Raw genomic sequence first — 20208 nt, 5'->3', positions numbered from 1 at the left:
GGTGGACAGTGGGAGCCTTTTTCCTCGGATGGTGATGGCTAGCACGAGGGGACATAGCTTTAAATTGAGGGGTGATAGATATAGGACAGATGTCAGAGGTAGGTTCTTTACTCAGAGAGTAGTAAGGGCGTGGAATGCCCTGCCTGCAAAAATAGTAGACTCGCCCACTTTAAGGGCATTTAAATGGTCATTGGATAAACATATGGATGATAATGGAATAGTTTAGGTTAGATGGGCTTCAGATTGGTTTCACAGGTCGGCGCAACATCGAGGGCCGAAGGGCCTGTACTGCGCTGTAATGTTCTATGTTCTATGTTCTATTAATCCAGAGACCCTGGTAATATTCTGGGGATATGGGTTCGAATCCTGTTATGGCAGATGGTAGAATTTGAATTCAATAAATATCTGGAATTAGGAGTCTAATGATGACCATAAATCCATTGTTAATTGTCAGGAAAAATTTTGCTGGTTCACTAATGTCCCTAGGGAAGGAAACTGCCATCTTTACCTAGTCTGGCCTACATGTGACTCCAGACCCACAGCAACGTGGTTGACACTTATTGCAATTAGGGACGAGTAATATATGCTGGCCTGGCCAGCGCTACTCACATCTTGTGAATGAGTTAAAAACAAAAGGTTGACAGAGTTATGCCATTCTGGAGTAGTGGGTCCTGAGGTGCTTAATCATTCTGACACTGGATCCACATGATCTGTTGGAGAGGTTTGCAGAGGCGAGTGAGTGGGATGCTCTGGTTTTTTCACACTCCTTCCTCTGTTTGCTCTTGGCCTCTGCCTGAGCCCATCAGAGATGTTCACAAGGTTGGCACCTTTGCAGACCCATCCTCTCCCATTCGGGTGGTTTTGGGCAAGAAATTCTTGTATGTCGGCAGGAAGCTGCAGTTATTTTTCCAAGCTTTAAAGGATGTCCTCAAAGCATTTGCCCTCATGGTAAACCTCCTGGGGTTACATCCTGGTTAGCCTCTTTGCACCATCTTCAGAGCCTCCACAGCCTTCCGAAAGTGTGGCAATCAGAACAGCACACAACACCCAAATGTGGCCTACCTAAAAATTTTATTAAGCTGTATCATGGCTTACTAACTTTTACACTCAGTGCCCTCATCGATGAAGGCAAGTATGCTGTATGCCTTCTTTGCCACCTTATCCATTTGTATTGCCACTTTCAGGGATCTATGGAGATGTACCCCAAGATCTGTCTGTATATCAACGCTCTAAGGCTCCTGCCTTCCATTGTATACTTTTCTCTTGCATTTGACCTCCCAAAATGCATCATCTCACACTTGTCCTGATTAAACTCCATCTGCCGTTTCTCCACCCAACATTCCAGCTGATCTATATCCTGCTGTATTCTTTGACAACCTTCCTCACTATCCACAACTCAACCAATTTTTGTGCGGTCTGAAAACTTACTAATCAGGCTGATTATATTTTCATCCGAATCATTTCTACATATAACAGAGCAGAAGTCCCAGCATTACTCCTTGCAGAACGCCACTAGTCACTGACTTCCAGTCAGAAACACATCGCTCCACAACTACTCTCTATGGCCAAGTCAGTTTTATATCCAACTTACCAACTCACTGTGGACCCCATGTACTTAATCTTCTGGACCAGCCTAACATGAGTCAAACGTCACCTGACAAAGCAGCAGCAGTCCGAAAGCTTGTGATTTTAAATAAATCTGTTGGACTATAACCTTGTGTCATGTGACTGACTTTGAGAGACAAGACCTCCCCCGCACCAAGCCATGCCGACTATCCTTAAGAAGTCCATTCAAATGCAAATAAATCCTGCCCCTAAGAACCCTCTCCAAATAATTTCCCTACCACTGACGTAAGGTTTACTGGCCTATAATTTCCTGAATTATCCCTGTTTGCCCTTGTTAAATAAAGGGTAAACACTGGCTGTGCTCCAGTCTTTCTGGGCCTCACTTGTGGCTAAAGAGGATACAAAGATCTCTGTCAAGGTCCCAGCAATCTCCTCCTTTGCCTCTCTCAGTATCCTGGAATAAATCCCAATAGGCCTAGGGACTGACCTTCCTTAATGGTTTCAAAACACCCAACATCTCCTCCTTCTTCATATCAAAATGTCCTAAAATATAAACACACCCCTCTCTATTCTTACCATCATCCAGGTCTTCCTCCTTGGTGTATACCGAAGTGAAGTACTCATTAAGGATCACACCCACTTCCCCTGGCTCCATTCATAGATTCCCTCCTTTGTCCTGGAGTAGAGCTACCCTTTCCCTAGTTACCCTCTTGCTCCTAATATATGTATAACATGCCTTGGGATTCTCCTTAAATCCTACCTGTCAAGGATACTCATCTTTCTAAAAGAACTTTTCTCTGTCTCTGAGATTGTGGGAACTGCTGATGCTGGAGAATCTGAGATAACAAGGTGTAGAGCTGGATGAACACAGCAGGCCAAGCAGCATCAAAGGAGCAGGACGGCTGACGTTTCGGGCCTAGACCCTTCTTCAGAAATGGGGGAGGAGGAGTGGGTTCTGAAATAAATAGGGAGAGAGGGGGAGGCAGATAGAAGATGGATAGAGGAGAAGATAGGTGGAGAGGAGACAGACAGGTCAAAGAGACGGGGATGGAGCCAGTAAAGGTGAGTGTAGGTGGGGAGTTAGGGAGGAGATAGGTCAGGGGGGCAGGATGAGGCTAGTAGGTAGGAGATGGGGGTGGGGCTTGAGGTGAGAGGAAGGGATGGGTGGGAGAAAGGACAGGTTAGGGAGTAGGGGACAAGCTGGGCTGGTTTTGGGATGCAGTAGGGGGAGGGGAGATTTTGAAGCTTGTGAAGTCCACATTGATACCATTGGGCTGCAGGGTTCCCAAGCGGAACATGAGGTGCTATTCCTGCAACTTTCGGGTGGCATCGTTGTGGCACTGCAGGAGGCCCAGGATGGACATGTCGTCTGAGGAATGGGAGGGGGGAGTTGAAATGGTTCGCGACTGGGAGGTGCAGTTGTTTAGTGCGAACCGAGCGTAGGTGTTCCACAAAGTAGTCCCCAAGCCTCTGCTCGGTTTCCCCGATGGAGAGGAAGCCACAGCGGATACAGTATACCACATTAGCAGATGTGCAGGTGAACATCTGCTTGATGTGGAAAGTCTTCTTGGGGCCTGGGATGCAGGGGGAGGTGTAGGGGCAGGTGTAGCACTTCCTGCGGTTCATCCACTTCACCAACATCTTCCACCCCAACCTTAAGTTCACCTGGACCATCTCTGATACCTCTCTCTCCTTCCTGGACTTCTCTGTTGCCATCTCTGGCAACCACCTGGAAACCAATATCTATTTCAAGCCCACTGACTCCCACAGCTACTTAGAATACACCTCCTCCCACCTACCTTCCTGCAACAATACCATCCCCTATTCCCAACTCCTTCTCCTCCACCGCATCTGCTCCCAGGATGAGGCATTCCACTCCCGAAGATCTCAGAAGTCCTTGTTTTTCAAGGACCGCAACTTCCCCCACTCAGTGGTCGAGAACGCCTTCGACCGTGTCTCCTGCATTTCCCGCAACTCATCCCTCACACCCCCTCCCCGCAATAACAACCAAAACAGAATCCCCCTCGTCCTCACGTACCACCCCACCAACCTCCGGATCCAACGCATCATCCTCCGACACTTCTTCCATCTGCAATCCGACCCCACCACCAAAGACATTTTTCCCTCCCCACCCTTATCTGCTTTCCGGAGGGACCACTCTCTCCGGGAATCCCCATTTCTGCTCCACACTCCCCTCCAGCCCCACCACACCCGGCACTTTTCCCTGCAACCACAGGAAGTGCTATACCTGCCCCTACACCTCCCCCCTCACCCCCATCCCAGGCCCCAAGAAGACTTTCCACATCAAGTAGATGTTCACCTGCACATCTGCTAATGTGGTATACTGTATCCGCTGTTCCCGTTGTGGCCTCCTCTACATTGGGAAAACCAAGCGGAGGCTTGGGGACCGCTTTGTGGAACACCTACGCTCGGTTCGCACTAAACAACTGCACCTCCCAGTCGCGAACCATGTCAGCTCCATCTCCCATTCCTCAGACGACATGTCCATCCTGGGCCTCCTGCAGTGCCACTACGATGCCGCCCGAAGGTTGCAGGAACAGCACCTCATATTCCGCTTGGGAACTCTGCAGCCCAATGGTATCAATGTGGACTTCACAAGCTTCAAAATCTCCCCTCCCCCTACCGCATCCCAAAACCAGCCCAGCTCATCCCGCCTCCCTAAACCCGTCCTTCCTCCCACCCATCCCCTCCTCCCACCTCAAGCCCCACCCCCATCTTCTATCTACTAACCTCATCCCGCCCCCTTGACTTGTCCGTCCTCCCTGGACTGACCTATCTCCTCCCTACCTCCCCCCCTACACTCACCTTTACTGGCTCCATCCCCGCCTCTTTGACCTGTCTGTCTCCTCTCCACCTATCTTCTCCTCTATCCATCTTCTATCCGCCTCCCCTTCTCTCCCTAGTTATTTCAGAACCCCCTTCCCCTCCCCCATTTCTGAAGACGGGTCTAAGCCCGAAACGTCAGCTTTCCTGCTTCTCTGATGCTGCTTGGCCTGCTGTGTTCATCCAGCTCTACACCTGGTTATCTCTTTTCTCCGTCTCTGTCTCTTTGTGTTGTAGGACATCATGTTGCTAGGCATAGCACAAATCTTTTCTTTCTTCTACTCCACTTTCTAAAGCACTGAACTTTTCAGAAGTTTTCTCAAAGGTTCATTTAAGTGCATATAACCATCTTTCCAGACAACTTCGTGCCACTCTCAGAACTCAAATTGAAATAAAACCATATCCCTCCATTCTTAGCTCAATGTAGAAATACATATTAAACTTAAAGCTACATATGGTTTGGTCTATCCATGATCCAGGTTTCAAAATAATAAGAAATCACGAGCCTTCATCACACTTTCACCATTGTTTCGTGCTTGGTATACGTTGTTGGAATATAGAACCAATTGTGAGTTCCACACTTTAGCAAGGATGTCGGAATCTTGGAGAAAGCCAGAGAAGAGGTTGATTACAAAGTATTATGGATGAAGAGCTCAAATTATGTGAAGAGATTGGAGAAGTTGGGGCTGTTCATCATAAAACAGATTAAAACAAGAGATTTCATAGGGCTGTTTAGAATCATGAGACTGTTATCAGTTTCTCATGACAGAGCAACCAGTAACCCGAGGGCATGGAATTTCAGAAAAAAGTTAATGGATGAAAGAATCAGATGAGATCAGAGCTATTTTTCCATAAAACACAAAGCAAAAGATGATGTCTTAAATGTGAGCCTGAAAGAGGGGTTGGAGCAGATTTAATTATAACTTTTAAAAGAGGTGGGAGAAACAGAAAAGGGGAAAGTTCACAGCACCATGATAAAAGATTAGGCTACTTGGATTGAATAGACAGCTCCAAAGAGCCAGGACAGGAACTATGGGCCAAATGGCATCCCTCTGCGCTATTAGATTCAATGAAATCAATGTTGTACTTGAGAACATAAGTATTAGAAGCTGAAATAGAGCATTCAGTCCCTTGAGCCTGATCTACCAATCAATACGATCATGGCCAGCCTCAACGCCATTCTCCTGCGTGTCACAGCCTCTACCAGGATTTCACAAATTCGTTAATGTTAGAGAAATAATTCCTCCTCAACTCTGTCTTAAATCTCCACCCCTCAGTCTAAAACTACTACCTCTTGTTCTAAGAGGAAGCATCCTGTCTATATGTACTTTGTCATTCCCCTTTAGAGTCTTATATCATATCATAGAAACCCAACAGTGTGGAATTCAGCCTTTCAACCCATTGGACCAACTCCAACCCTCTGAAGAGCATCCCACCTCCTACCCTATACCCATAACCCTGCATTTCCTATGGCTCATCTACCTAGCCTGCACATACCTGACACTACGGGACAATTTAGCATTGCCAATTCACCTAACCTACACATCTGTGAACTGAGGAAGGAAACCAGAGCACCCGGAGGAAACCCAAGCAAACACGGGGAAAACGTGCAAACTCCACACAGACAGTCACCGAAGCTGGAGTTGAACCCGGGTCTCTGGCGCTGTGAGGCAGTAGTGTTAACAACTGAGCCACTGTGCCACACCAATAGCTCAATTAGATTTCTTTTCATTCTAAGACTCTAGTAATTATTGGTCTAAACTAATAGAATATAAAGCAAATATAAAGGCTCTTTGTCGCTAATTAAAATTTACACCAGCATCATTGGGAAATTTACAGTAAAAAGTCATCACATTTTGTTCAATCCATGAGCCATTAAGGAACACTCGCTTACCTGGAATCCGGGGTTTCTCCAATTATTTCGTGCAATTTATCTATGAAATGCACCAAATCTAGAAGCCCTTTGACATGCTGCATCAGTGGGTCCTTGTCTGAAGGAGCATAGCCTTTCCCTCCAAGTTCCAAACACCTAACAAAGGATGTTGCAGCCTTGGGTTGACGGAGGAGGTAAGCAAAACACTTTGTTAGAATATGCAGTACAGAGAGGTACAAACACAAGGGATAAAATGACCTTTGGCAATCTCTTTACATGATTCACATGCATGGCAATGTCAGCAGTCAAGAACTGGCTCTGGGCTGTAGTTTTAGTGGAAAAGAAACTGAACCCAATCCCAAGTAAGGAAATCAATTAAAACTTGCATTTAGATTCCTTTACCATTGCAAAGTCTCTTAAAGGTGGTCCACAGGAGGGTGAGTCAACAAAAACAGACAGAGATATTTTGGGCAGGGAGACAAAAAGTTTAGTCAAAGAGATTGGTATTAAGGAGAGTCTTAAGAAGAGAGAAGTGGAGAGATTAAGAGATGTAGGGAGAGAATTCCAGATCTTAAGGGTCTCAGCAATGGCATGGCAAGGTAGTTATTGAAGGATCAGTTAAAATTGGACAGGTGTTAGACACTAGATTTAGACGAATGGGGATATCTCAGAAGGGTCAATGCAGCGTAGAGCTGGACGAACACAGCAGGTCAGGCAGCATCAAAGGAGCAGGAAAATTGACCTTTTGGTCAGGACCCTTAGAGTCCTGATGAAGGGTCCTGACCCAAAAAGTCAACTTTCCTGTTCTTCTGATGCTATCTGACCTGCTGTGTTCCTCCAGCTCCACACTGTATTGACTGACTGCAGCATTGGCAGTTCTTGCTATCTCCGATATCTCGGAAGGGTGTAGGACTGGAGGAGATTACAGGAGGTAACCAGGAGCAAGGACGTAAGGATACGAAAACAAGGATGAGAATTTTAAAAATCAATGTGTTATTTAGCCAGGTGCCAATGAAGGTCAGAGAGCAGAATAGTGATGAATGAATGGGACTTGGTATGAGAGTTTGAATAAAGGCAGTGAGGTTTGGATGGCTTTAAGTTTGTTGGGAATGGAGGATGGGTGACCAGCCAGGAATGTATATTTCAATCGTCTCAAAATACCAGACAATGAAGTATGATGATGAGAAACCTATTCCAGCTCCTATGATGTTCTGAGTAGCTCTGTATGTATTAATGTAATTGAATAGTACTCTGGCAGCTATTATTTAAAAAAAGTATGTCTGATTTTATTGCCATTTATTGCTGAAAATTACAACCAAGTGAATGTTTTGTGACCAATAATGTTTAACAGATGTCAACAAGCTAAAGAACTTGTATTTACATAGCATCTTTCCCAACCTCAGAATGTACCAATCTGCTTTACGGACAATGAAGTATTTTTGAGGCATTGTAATTATGAAATTATAGCATAACAGGACAGATCATTCAATTCATCATGCTGGTGCTAGTTCTTTGATGGTGCAATCCAATACTCCAAATAACCTGCACTTTCCCCATGGCCCTGTATTTTGTTTTTCTTCTAACTTCCTTTTGAATTGTATTATTGAATCTGCTTCCACTGCCCTTTCAAGGAGCACATTCCAAATCATAAGACATGGCAAGAAGGCAATCTCATTTTGCTACCAGTTCTTTTACCAAATACCTTAAATCAAAGTCCTCTGGTTACTAACCCTCCTGGCAGTGGAAACCGTTTCTTTTTATTTACTTCTTCAAAACCCTTCATGACTGTGAACACCTTGATTAAACCAGCATCTAACCTTCTCTGTTCTAAGTACAACAATCCTTGTCGTAGTACAGAATGAAATACCTTCTTCAATTGAATTGTCACTGTTGCAATGAAGTGAATGCATTCATTTTATTCGCTCACAAGGTGAGGCTGGACCAGGGTTTGTTGCCTACCCATAATTGCACTTGAGGTGTTGGTGAGCTGTTTCCTTGAACTTTGGATTGACTAGATGTAATAAGAGCAAAATATTGAGGATGCTGGAAATCTGAAATTAAAAAAGTGCTGGAGAAACTCAGCACTCATCAACTGTGGTTAGGAGAAACAGAGTTAACGTCTTGAGTCCAACGATGCTTCTTCTGAACTGTTAAGAAAAAGTGTCATTGAATTCTAAACATTAGCCCTGTCCCTTGGTCCACTGATGCTGCCAGACCTACTGAGTTTCTCCAGCATTTTCTGTTCAGAAATGACGAGGTGACCTGCTTAAATGATATTATTTAACGAATTAGTTTTGGCAAAGGACAGCAGGGAGAACTCCCTAAACCTTGGCCTGAACACGTGATTTTTTTTTAAATTCACGAGGGGCAGTTGAGTTGATTTAACTTTTTAATCGAAATGATGAACCGTCTGATCAACAGCGCTGCACTCCCTCGGCCCCGGCCCTCCGACTGCGGGGCGCTCCCTTGGCGTGCCAAGTTTCTGAGTGTGGCACATCCCAGAATTCTCAGCATCAGAGATGAGTGCGCAGCTACTGGGTCACAGCTGAGGTGAAAAGCCCTTTAAACTCTCTCTTGAAAAACAGGGCAACGGTTAATTTTTTTGTTAAATGTATCTTAATCCTTTGAGAGGAGGCATACATAAAATATGGTGGAGACCAGTGGTGTCGTGGCAATTTTGCTGGATAGTAATCCAGAGTGCCAGGCTAATGCTCTGGAGACACATTCAAATATCACTACTGCTGCCAGTGGAATTTAAACTTAATGAATGCAAAGTGATTCACAGTGTTGGTGACCAGGAAGCCATCACTGATTATAGTAGAAACCCATCTGGTTCACTAATGCCCTTTTGGGAAGGAAATGTACTGTCCTTACCTGGTCTGGTCTACATCTGTCTTCAGACCTGCAACAATGTGGTTGACTCTTAACTCCCCTCTGAAACAGCCCAAGGCAGGCACTCAATTCAAGGGCAATTAGGTATGGGCAATAAATGCTGGTCAACATCCCATGAAGGAGTAACCATATAAAGTACCCGAGGGATGGCCATTTCACACACTTGCACCAAGTCCTGTTCACAATCGCTCAATGACCCATTCAAACCCCTTCAAAGCCAAACCCCTCCCTACTTCTGTATCACACTCCAATCTCGTGGAGACAGAAAGGACTGCAGATGCTGGATTCTAGAATCAAAAAAAATGTGGAGCTGGAAAAGCACAGCAGGTCAGACAGCATCTGAGGAGCAGGAAAGTAAACATTTCGGGTCAGGATCCTGAAGAAGAGTTCTGATCTGAAACATAGACTTTCCTGCTCCTCGGATGCTATCTGACCTGCTGTGCTTTTCCAGCTCCACATTTTTTGACTCAGTCTCCAATCAGATGAGTTTCCAATGCCCCTGCATTGATAATTCTAGCCTCTTGCACATCCTCCAGTAGGGACTATCTTTAGCCACTTTATGGCTAATCCTTGCTAAAGCTTGTTGTTACTCTAAAATCTTCCTCAATCAAACTTCTGACCACTTTTCCTACTGATTCCTACATGGCTTCCTCAGTGCTGTAAAATTTGATAATTTAATAACACTATTGTTTTTGGTCTGATTACATTTCAGTAAGGGGAATTTGACTTTTGCAGGCATCATACAATTGGGTGGTGTTGATCAAAGAACATATCAACTTAAATACGATTGGAAATGTTGCTTTAGATTTTTTTTTTTTTTTTTTTTTTTACCAGGTACAGTGATGTTTGCTTGTTGCACGCTGCATGTCTTAGATCTGTGAAGGCAGTTTTTCCAAACCCTCGCTCAGGAATATTGAAGATACATGCCAGAGCAAGGTCACTCTTTGAGTTCACGAGTAAGTGCAAATAATCACAAAGGAGCTTCCTCAAAGCTGGTGCCAACTGCAGATTGGATCACAGCAATGCAAAAAAGAAAAATCATTAACAGCAGTTACACAATCAGAAAACATACTTTATCTTCAGAATAAATAGCTGCTAGAATTATAGTGTCCAATAAATTGTAAATCTAAAGGAATGCTATGTAGAATCATTTTAAAACATGAATGGAGGCCCAAAAGATCTGCATCAAGAATGGTTGAAACTCTGCTGCGTCAGCTGTGGCTCAGTGGGCAGCATTCGATTCAGAATTCAAGTCTCAATTGCTCACCTGAACACAAACACTAAGCTAACACTCCTAGTGCAGTGCACTAGTACGAATGCAGCACAAGAACAAAGGAGCTGGAAAGCATCATAAGGAATAATGGAATGAAAAGGAGGGAGAATCAGGAAGATAGTGGGGAGGGGGGTGGGCACAAATAGAGGCACTGATTTTATATTTGTGCAACGCAATGTGAATTAAATATTGGAGAGGTCGGATTTAAAGATTCAGCAAGAAAGCTGCTCATGATATTCAAGCTATTTTCTCATTAGCATTTGATATTATTCAGTGGTTGCTCTGAAAAAATTATTAAACTCGCCGAGAGGGAACGAGGAGACTCCTGAGGAGTCTGAAGGCTTGCTTATGCTTTGGAGGATACTGTTTAATCTTTGCTTGAGTAATGTTTCAATTCATGAAAATTAAGCCAACAGAAGTAGTTTGCTGTTTTCTGAATCATCAGGCTCAACATTTTTTTTTTTTTGAAAACAATCTAACATTTCTCCCCAAACTCTCCTTGTCAAGCAGTATTTGATCTTGATTGATATTGCTTGTTTCCTGAACCTTTATTCAACCTTCTACATCTTCCTGTTTATTTCCCAGGAGCTAGTAAAGTACATCCAACCCCTCTAGTGTTACCCATATCTTTTACACCCCAGGCAGAAGCCCTTCAGGAGCTAACCACTTGTCAATCTCCAGCTCCAACAATTTACTCAGTACCACTTCTCTGGTGATTGCAATTTTCCCCAAGATCGCCCCTCTTCCTGATTTATCGCTGATCTGGGATGTTATTTGCACCCTATAGTGTCCAATTCATATTCCAGTTTCTTATTTTCCATCATTACTTCTTCAGTCTCACTTGTATACGAGATCAATGCTCACTTTATTAACTCGTCTAAGTATTTGTAGAAACTGTTTATTTCTGCCCAGCTCTCTGTCATACTCTAATTTTCGCTCTATTTATCTTTTGGTCATTCTTTACTTTTTTTAAAAAAATATATAATCTGTCCAATGTTCTTACCTGCCACCTGTATTTACACAATTGGATGCCTATTCTGCAAATTTTGATATTATTTTTAATATCACTAATTAACCACAGATGGTGGGTCCATCCCTTAATGTTTTTGTTACTGGTTGGAATGAATGTATTCTATACAAATTGAAATATCCCCTTAGTCTGCCACTACACCTCCATTGACCTATTGTTTAACCCAATTTACTTCAACACCCTCCTAATTGCCCTGTTTTAATTTTTGAAATGTTGACTTGGACCCAATCATCTCTCCAAGCTGAATGGAGACTGCACGCATTTCATGGTCACTGGTGCCTGGGTGTGCCTTCACTACAAGACCATTAATTCATCCCATTTTATTGCACAGTACCAGGTCTGGTTTGGCTTGCTCTCTGGTCAACTCCAAATATTGCTGCATTATGAAACTATCCCAAAAACATTCGGTGAAGTCCTCATCGAGCTTTCATTTGCACACCTGACATTTTTAGTCAGGGTGGCACAGTGGTTAGCACTGATGTCTCACAATGGCAGGGACCCAGATTCAATTCCACAGCTGGGTGACTGTGTGGAGTTTAAAGTTTTTGACTATGTGGAGTTTGCATGTTCTCCCTGTGTCTACGTGGGTTTCCTCTGGCTGCTCCAGTTTCCTCCCACAGTCCAGAGATGTGCAAGTTAAGTGGATCAGCCATACGAAATTGCCCAGAGTGTCCATGGACTTAGAAGGTAGGTGCATTAGCTATGGGAAATGCAGGATTACAGGAATAGGGTGGGGATGGTCTGGTAGGATGGTCTTTAGAGGGTCAGCATGAACTGGAGCCAAATGGCCTGCTTCCACACAGTGTAGGGATTCTATGACATCACTGCACCTTTTAAACATGCTCAAACTTATTTCTTCATGCTCCATGCTATCCCATGGTTAGTCAGAGAGACTGTACACCACTCCCACAGGTGACTTCTTGTCTTGAAGATTTCCCACTTCTACCTACATCATTTGCGCATCTTTCTTTCCTCAATTTGGATCATTACTCTGTGTGAATAACGTCATTAAAAAAAAAGCCACTTTTTCCCATAATTCCTTCATTCTTCAGTGTACTGTATCCTTGAGCTTCAGGTCACCATCAATACCATCTTGCAGCCATGTGTTATGGACCTGACCAGACCCCCAATATTTTAAAAGATAGCCTAGACTCTAACTTTCTTATTTTAAAAAGGTAGATGCAAAGTGCTGTATTCCAGATGCAATGAGACTGGTCAAACTACTCAAATGTTAGGCAAAATACAATTTAAATACATAGTTTAAAAAAGGAATTTAGAGTAACTATTGGAAAACTTAAATCAATCAAATCAGTACAGTACCTATTACTAGGTACCTGTTCCAATATAGTATAGGGAAGGCGATGGCCTAGTGGTATTATCACTGGACTGTTAATCCAGAGACCCAGATAATGTTCTGGGGTCCCAGATTCTAATCTTGCCATGGCAGATGGTGGAATTTGAATTCAATAGAATATCTGGAATTAAAGAATCTAATGATGACTGCAAATCCATTAGCAGTTGTAAGAAAAACCCATCTGGTTCACTAATGTCCTTTAGGGAAGGAAACTGCTATCCTTACTTGGTCTGGCCTACATGTGACTCCAGACCCACAGCAATGTGGTTGACTCAAACTGCCCTCTGGGCAATTAGGGGTGGACAATGCTGCCTGGACAGTGCCCCCCTAATCCTGTGAATGAATACTAAAAAAAGAAAAATAGTAACATCCTATAAACACAACCCTTGCCAAAAGGGCAACTCCAGAGATCCTTATATGCAGTTCTCCAACCCAGGAGAGAAAATTCAGATAAAGTAACAGCTAGATGATATTCACTAAACCTTCCTATTCCCTTATGGCCCCAAAAGACTTCTGATGTTAATGAAAAATTGGAAACCCAGAAATCTCGATGTGAGATCTGGTCACACCCATTCAGCCTATAAAAACCCAAGGGCTCCCAAATGGTTTATATTCTTAGAGATAACGCAGGCATGCCTGTGTTATCTCTTCGAAAAATAAAAAGGAAAAGATAACCTCAAAGCAACAGCATCACCACATGACTCAACATTGCCCATCAGATTATATTTCTTCATTTCTATTTGTGCTCTCACTACATGCATTCAGATATAGAGCTTTGAGTTTTTAAAACTGTTCGAGTAGATTTGTAGCTTGGGTTGTGGATGCTGTGGTTGATTCACTCGCTGAGCTGGTTTGTTAGTTTGCAGACATTTCATTACCACTTCATTGGAGGCTGCACTGATAAATGTTACCCATCAGGGTAATGAAACAAGTGCAAACCAACTCAGCAAGTGAACCAACCATAACCTTTATTTTTATTCTATTACTCCTTTGATAAAGTCTAGTCTTCTCAGTTCGTTGACTCTTCCATTTAACCTGTGTTGTCCTGTCATAGGCATAGAAGCAGAACTTTCGGTCCAGCCAGCCCACACTGACCTTGTTCCCAAACTAAACTAGTCCCACCTGCCTGTCCAATCATTTCCTTTGTTTGGCTTTGTCTCTACTTTCATTTTCTACATCTTCGCAAATCTGAACCCTTGCCTCCAAGGGATTGAACTGGAGCCTCACTTTTGAGATGTACAAGCATTTATTCAGATAGATACATAAATGCCACCCAGCACAAGAACCACAGTTTCAACCAAACAAAAGTAAACTACAGCAGATACAAGAGATTTGAAATAAAAGTAGAAAGTACTGGAAAAACAGGTGTGGCAGCAGAACGAGTTAAGGGCTGATGACCGATGAATGAGCAGGGGGTTCAAGACTTCTTTGAATAGTACCTTGGGACTATCAAGAGCTGTCACGGGAGTAGACAGAACATCATTTTGATGCCTCACTTGAGAATCTCTAGTTCTTTCATTGATTTGAAATATTGTCACATGTACCCATGTACAGTGAAAAGCTTTGTTTGTGAGCAGGGCAAGCAGATCATTGTTAGCAAGGACACAGATCATAGCTTTTAAAAAACTTGGACAGAGTGAGGCATCCAGGTTACACTGCACAGGACATGCACTAGGCAAGACCAATATGAGCAAAACCAGCATTATTTGAAGTTACAGAGTCCATTCATCAGTCTAACAGCAGGGAAGAAGCTGTTCTTGAACCTGCTGGTGCATATTCAGACTTCTATCTTTCTGACAGAAGAGGTTGTAGGAGAGCATTACCAGTTGCAATGGGACTTTAAATGATGTTGGCAGCTATTCTGTGGCAACAGGATGTGTAAATGGAGTCCATGGATGCAAGGTTGGTTTCTGTGATCATCTGGGCTGTGCACACAACCTTCTGGAGTTTATGATCCCGGGCAGAGCTGTTGATGTACCAGGCTGTTATGCACCCAAACAGTATGCTTTCTACGGTCCATCTGTAAGAGTTGGTGAGGGTTCTTATGGACAAGCCAAAATTCCCTGAGTGGTCTGAGGAAGAAGAGGCATTGTTGTACCTTCTTGCCCATCGTATCTATGTGGGAAGTCCAGGACAGGTTGTCAGTTATCATCACTGAGGAATGTGACGCTCTCAACCTCAGTTCTGTTGATGTAAGTGGGAATCTTTCTTCAGTACAATACCAAAGTGTTGGCCTCAGTTATGTGTTTCGAACTCAGGAAAGTCAGCTGAGCCAAGGAGACCTAGCAGGTTGTTAAATCTGTTTTTTTTGTTTCTATTCATCACTGACATTTTGCCCCTTGAATATTCTCAAGTAAACTATTGAGCAGATATTCCTCCCTCCCTCATTTATCTTGTATAAGAGATAACAAGGTTTAGAACTGGATGAACACAGCAGGCCAAGCAGCATCAGAGGTGCAAGAAAGCTGACGTTTTGGGCCTAGACCCTTCATCAGGAAAAAATTCATTTATCTTGTGTTGTTTTGTCAACTATGGACAACATTCCTCAGTTGCAAGATGACCATTAACCTGAAATAAAGTTTAAAAGTTTGGTTTCTCAAAATTGTTTCACTGTCACCTTAGCAATGGTCTGATTACTCTCTTTGACCAGAGAAGTGGGAGCTGGAGAAAATGAATCCTCTGATGGTTTTGAAGTACCCAACAGGAAATTCAACAGCTCCACCTGAAAAAAAGAATGCATTAGGTTACCTCAACCATACAAAAATAAGCAAAACCAAGAATAAAAATAATCACTCTACTGGTCTTTCCACACAGCCTGGCAATTTCTGTACCCCCCCCAACTCCACCCACCTTTCGGTCACTTTATTAAAGATTCAAAGTTGCATCCTCTGGTTTCTAGGGAAACAGTGGAAAATAAATCAATTGCAAAGAGTATTTTGCAAAGCAACTGTGATTCAATTCCAGGTCAGTCAGGGGAGGTGATGGCACGGTGAAAGCCATGGGTCCAATAATCCAGAGACCAAGGTTCTTGCTAACAGGTTCAAACCTCACAGCAGCAGTGGAATTCAAAAGATTCAATTCATTGTTCTGGAATATGGTCTAGTCTCAGGAATAGTGAAAAACTACCAATTGTCTGGTCTGCATGGGACTCCAGATTCACAGTGGGATGGCTAATTGTTTCAAAGGTCAGGAAGTAATCTTACAAGCCACTCAGCTCAGGGACATTTTGAAGTGGCCAGAAATGACACCCACATCAGGAAAAAAATCTGGTACTTAGGTTTGATGTTAAATTTGGAACTGCAGTCAACTTGTTGATCTGGACATTTGCATAGCTCCCCAAGACTTCAAGGTGTTTGACTGAAACAGTAACATTGCAATGGGTTGTTCTAATTGCTGTTAATTGAGATTGTAAATGTTAACCAAGAAAACTGCAGTCTTTGAAGGAGGCATTAAACTACAACACCAACTGGTTTCTTGGATGGATACAAGAGATCCCATGTCATTCTTTATATTAAAAAACAACACTATTTAAAAATTCACTTGCGGGGACAGGACATTGCTGGCTGGGCCAGCATTTATTGCCCATCCCTAGTCAGTCAATCTGAAGAAGCTGGTGGTGAGCCGCTTTCTTGAATTGCTGCAGCCCATGTGCTGTGAGTTGACCTACAATGCCCTTAGGGAGGGAATGCCAAGATTTTAACCCTGTGACACTGAAGGAATAGCAATATATTTCCAAGTCAGGATGCTGAGCCACTTGATGGGGAACTTTCATGTTGTGTTCCCAAGTATCTGCTGCTCACATCCTTCTAGATGGAAGTGGTTGAGAGTTTGGAAGGTGCTGCATAAGGAGCCTTGCTGAATTTCAGCAGTGCATCTTGTAGACAGTACACTGCTGTTACTGAACATTGTTGGTGGTTGCTAAATTTGAAGGAGACAAAGATTTATGGTGTCCTGATCAATATTTCTACTTCAACAAAAAAAAAGCTAATGACTAATTTATATAGAATTTACACAAAGTCCATTTGGTTCAAAACCTCCATGCCAGCTGTTTATGCTCCACACTCACCTCCTCACTTCTTTCGCTTGTAACTAGCCACCTACCCTTTGAATTTCATAGCTTACCTTCGACAGTATTGCTGCAGGATCACTTTCAGGTTTTAAGTTGGCACAGATCTTGTAGACATCAATCAGATCCACAGAGTTACTTCTGCTCAGAAAAGCCTCATATGTTTTTCGGACATTCTCGTACCCGTCTGGAGTCACATCAAGCTCACTTAGCAAATCCAGCTTCTCCCGAAGTAAATGCTTCCAAGACAGAAGCAGTTCACTCAAGGTTACACTGAATTCTCCATGGGACTAAGGAGTCAATGGAAAAACAAGGAATTGTAAGCACCATGTTAAAAAACAAGAGGAAAAGGACTCAAAACAAGTTAATAAATTGAAGAATTTAGGCCGGCACGGTAGCTCAGTGGTTAGCACTGCTGCCTCACAGCATCAGGGGCCTGGGCTCAATTCTAACCTCAGGCAACTGTGTGTGGAGTTCACACATTCTCCCTGTGTCTGTGTGGGTTTCCTCCAGTTTCCTCCCACAGTCCAGAGGTGTGCAGGCTAGGGTGGATTGGCCATACAAAATTGCCTGTAGCGTCCAGGGATGTGTAGATTAGGCAGACGGGTCTGGGTGGGATGCTCTGAGGGGGAGTGAACTTGTTGGGCTGAAGGACCCATTTCCACATTGTAGGGATTCCAATCTAAGTGGCTCAAAAGAGCAAATGTAGTTCAATTCCAAATAGTTGGAGCTAGGTCCAAATTGTAGGAATCTTTTAATATTAAATTGGGAATTGCATGTGACTAGTTCATCTGAAGTCAGCTGTCAACCGTGGCTTAATGGATCCTATCCTTACTTGTGGGCTCAAGATTCCACAGAATGACTTAAGGCAATATTCCAAATTGATGCTGCACTGCCAGATGAGCCACTTTTTGAATGAGGTGTTGAATGGTGACTCTACCTACCATCTAGGACAGATGTACAACAGCCACAACATTACCTGAAAGAGTGTGGTCTTTCTGGTGTCCTGGCCGATAACTATACTGCAGCCAGTGTGACAAATAAAATACATTATCTGGTCATTATCACATTGTTATTCATGGCATCTTGCTGTGTCTAAATTAGCTGCATCATGTCAGATACTGAAACATTGAAGGCACAAGTAATATTTAATTGATTGTAAAGTGGTGCAAGGCATTGCTGGATTGTGAAATGCACTATACAAATGTAAGTTCTTCCTTTAAATACAACTGTAATAAACACCATAAACAGTGGCCAGTTTAGACCAGTAAAACTGGATCAGCAGTCCTGACTCTAATTTTCAAAGGTCTGAGTTACAAAAAGATAGTGGGAAATTTACACTTCAGATTTGAAAAGTAGTGAGAGGTTATTTAATGATTTAAATATTAATAGCATTAAATTCTGAGGTCAATTTCTGTATCAACTATCTGCAAGAATAGAATTCTAGGTTATTTTGTCCTTATGGATACCGCCCACCGTGAAGGCTGGGGGGTTAGAGTTTGGAGCTTTCTCGGAGTCACTGTAGAGACTGCTGTCTTCGACTAAACTGTCCTTGCTCTGAATCTGCTGTGTCCGTCATACACAAGGGTGATTCTTGTCTGACTACCAATAAACTCATCTGTTTACATATATTGTAAAGAATATTGACCACCATATAATAGCTGTCCATCGTCTCAAAAAGAAGAAAGAGGCATTAGGAGGCCATCTGGCCCATCGATCCTGCTCCACCATTCAATAAGATAATGGCTGATCTTTTCATGGATTTAGTTCCATACTCACCATAACCCTTAATCCCTTTACTGTTCAAACATCTATCTTTGCCTTAAAAAACATTCAACGAGGCAGCCTCAACTGCTTCATTGGGGAGGGAATTCCACAGATTCATAACCCTTTGGTGAAGAAGTTCCTCAACTCAGTCCTAGATCTGCTCCCCCTTATTTTGAGGCGGTGCCCCCAGTTCCAGTTTCACCCAATGGAAACAACCTCCCTGCTTCCATCTAATCTATTCCCTCCATAATTTTATATGTTTGTTTCTGTAAGATTCCCCCCTCATTCTTCTAAGTTCCAATGAGTAGAGTCTGACTCTACTCAATCTGTCCTCACAAGACAACCCACTCAACTCTGGGATCAACCTAACGAACTTCCTCTGCACCCCTTCCACTGCCAATACATCCTTTATCGAGAGACCAAAACCATACACAGTACTCCAGGTGTGGCTTCACCAACACCCTATACAGCTGCTGCATAACCTCTGTTTTTAAACTCAATCCCTCTAGCAATGAAGGACAACATTCCATTTGCTTTCTTAATTACTGCTGCACCTGCAAACCAACTTTTTGCAATTTGATGCATAAGGATGCCTAGATGCCTCTGCACAGCAGCATGTTGCAATTTTTCACCATTTAAATAATAGTCCATTTTGCCATTTTTCCCACCAAAATGGATGACCTCACATTTACCACCATTGTACTCTATCTGCCAAACCCTTGCCCACTCACTTAACCTATATCTCTCTGCAGACTTGCAGTGTCCCATGCACACTTTGCTCTACCACTCATCTTAGTGTCACTGCAAACTTTGACACACTGCAATTGGTCCCCAACTCTAAATCATTTATGTAAATTTTAAACAATTGCAGTCCCAACACTGATCCTTGAGGCACACCACTAGCCACTGATTGCCAAGCCAGAAAATTTATCCCCACTTTGCTTTCCTCAGTGTCTTGATAGCATCTGACTGATGTCACTGTTACACCACTGTGTAGATCATCATGTCATTAACATTTATTCTCAAGTACAGATCTGCAAGTGACCATTTTGCCTTCATGGCCTTGTCAGCTCTTTAAAAGAGCTATCAAAGTTGCCCCACTCCCCACATCTACCTCCATAATTATGAAATGCTTTTCCTTTCAGACATACAGCCAATTCTGCTTTGGAACCCACATTTCGGGAGGCTCTGAGCTCTGGTACTATCCTGATCACTTCAACAGTTCACCTAGATCTTGATGCCCTTCTTTTAAATTCTGTTATCATCCAGATTGTAATGGGAGTAGATTCAATGGTATCTTTCAAAATGCATCCTTTAGTATCAATGGGATTGAGGGTGATTTAGCAGTTTGGATCAGAAATTGGCTAGCTGTAAGAAGACAGGGTGGTGGTTGATGGGAAATGTTCATCCTGGAGTTCAGTTACTAGTGGTATACCTCAAGGATCTGTTTTGGGGCCACTGCTGTTTGTCATTTTTATAAATGACCTGGATGAGGACGTAGAAGGATGGGTTAGTAAATTTGCGGATGACACCAAAGTCGGTG

General features: G+C 43.1%; 1 protein-coding gene across 2 annotated transcripts in view; it reads right to left on the bottom strand.

The window, feature by feature from the left end:
• LOC109914144 (PARP1 binding protein) overlaps positions 1 to 20208 on the bottom strand; it is a 78026-nt gene that overhangs the window by 17264 nt on the left and 40554 nt on the right. For both annotated transcript variants that reach the window (XM_048607611.1, XM_048607612.1), the window contains 4 exons: positions 16955 to 17188; positions 15450 to 15554; positions 10007 to 10177; positions 6305 to 6459 (listed from right to left, as the gene is read on the bottom strand). In XM_048607611.1, coding sequence (XP_048463568.1) covers positions 6305 to 6459; positions 10007 to 10177; positions 15450 to 15554; positions 16955 to 17188 — 665 coding nt within the window. The remainder of the gene's footprint in view (positions 1 to 6304; positions 6460 to 10006; positions 10178 to 15449; positions 15555 to 16954; positions 17189 to 20208) is intronic.

The sequence above is a fragment of the Rhincodon typus genome, chromosome 18, assembly GCF_021869965.1.
Source record: "Rhincodon typus isolate 14 chromosome 18, sRhiTyp1.1, whole genome shotgun sequence".
Lineage (NCBI taxonomy): Eukaryota > Metazoa > Chordata > Chondrichthyes > Orectolobiformes > Rhincodontidae > Rhincodon > Rhincodon typus.
The sequence above is the reverse complement of the archived record's forward strand: the minus strand, read 5'-3'. Positions and strand labels throughout refer to the sequence as shown.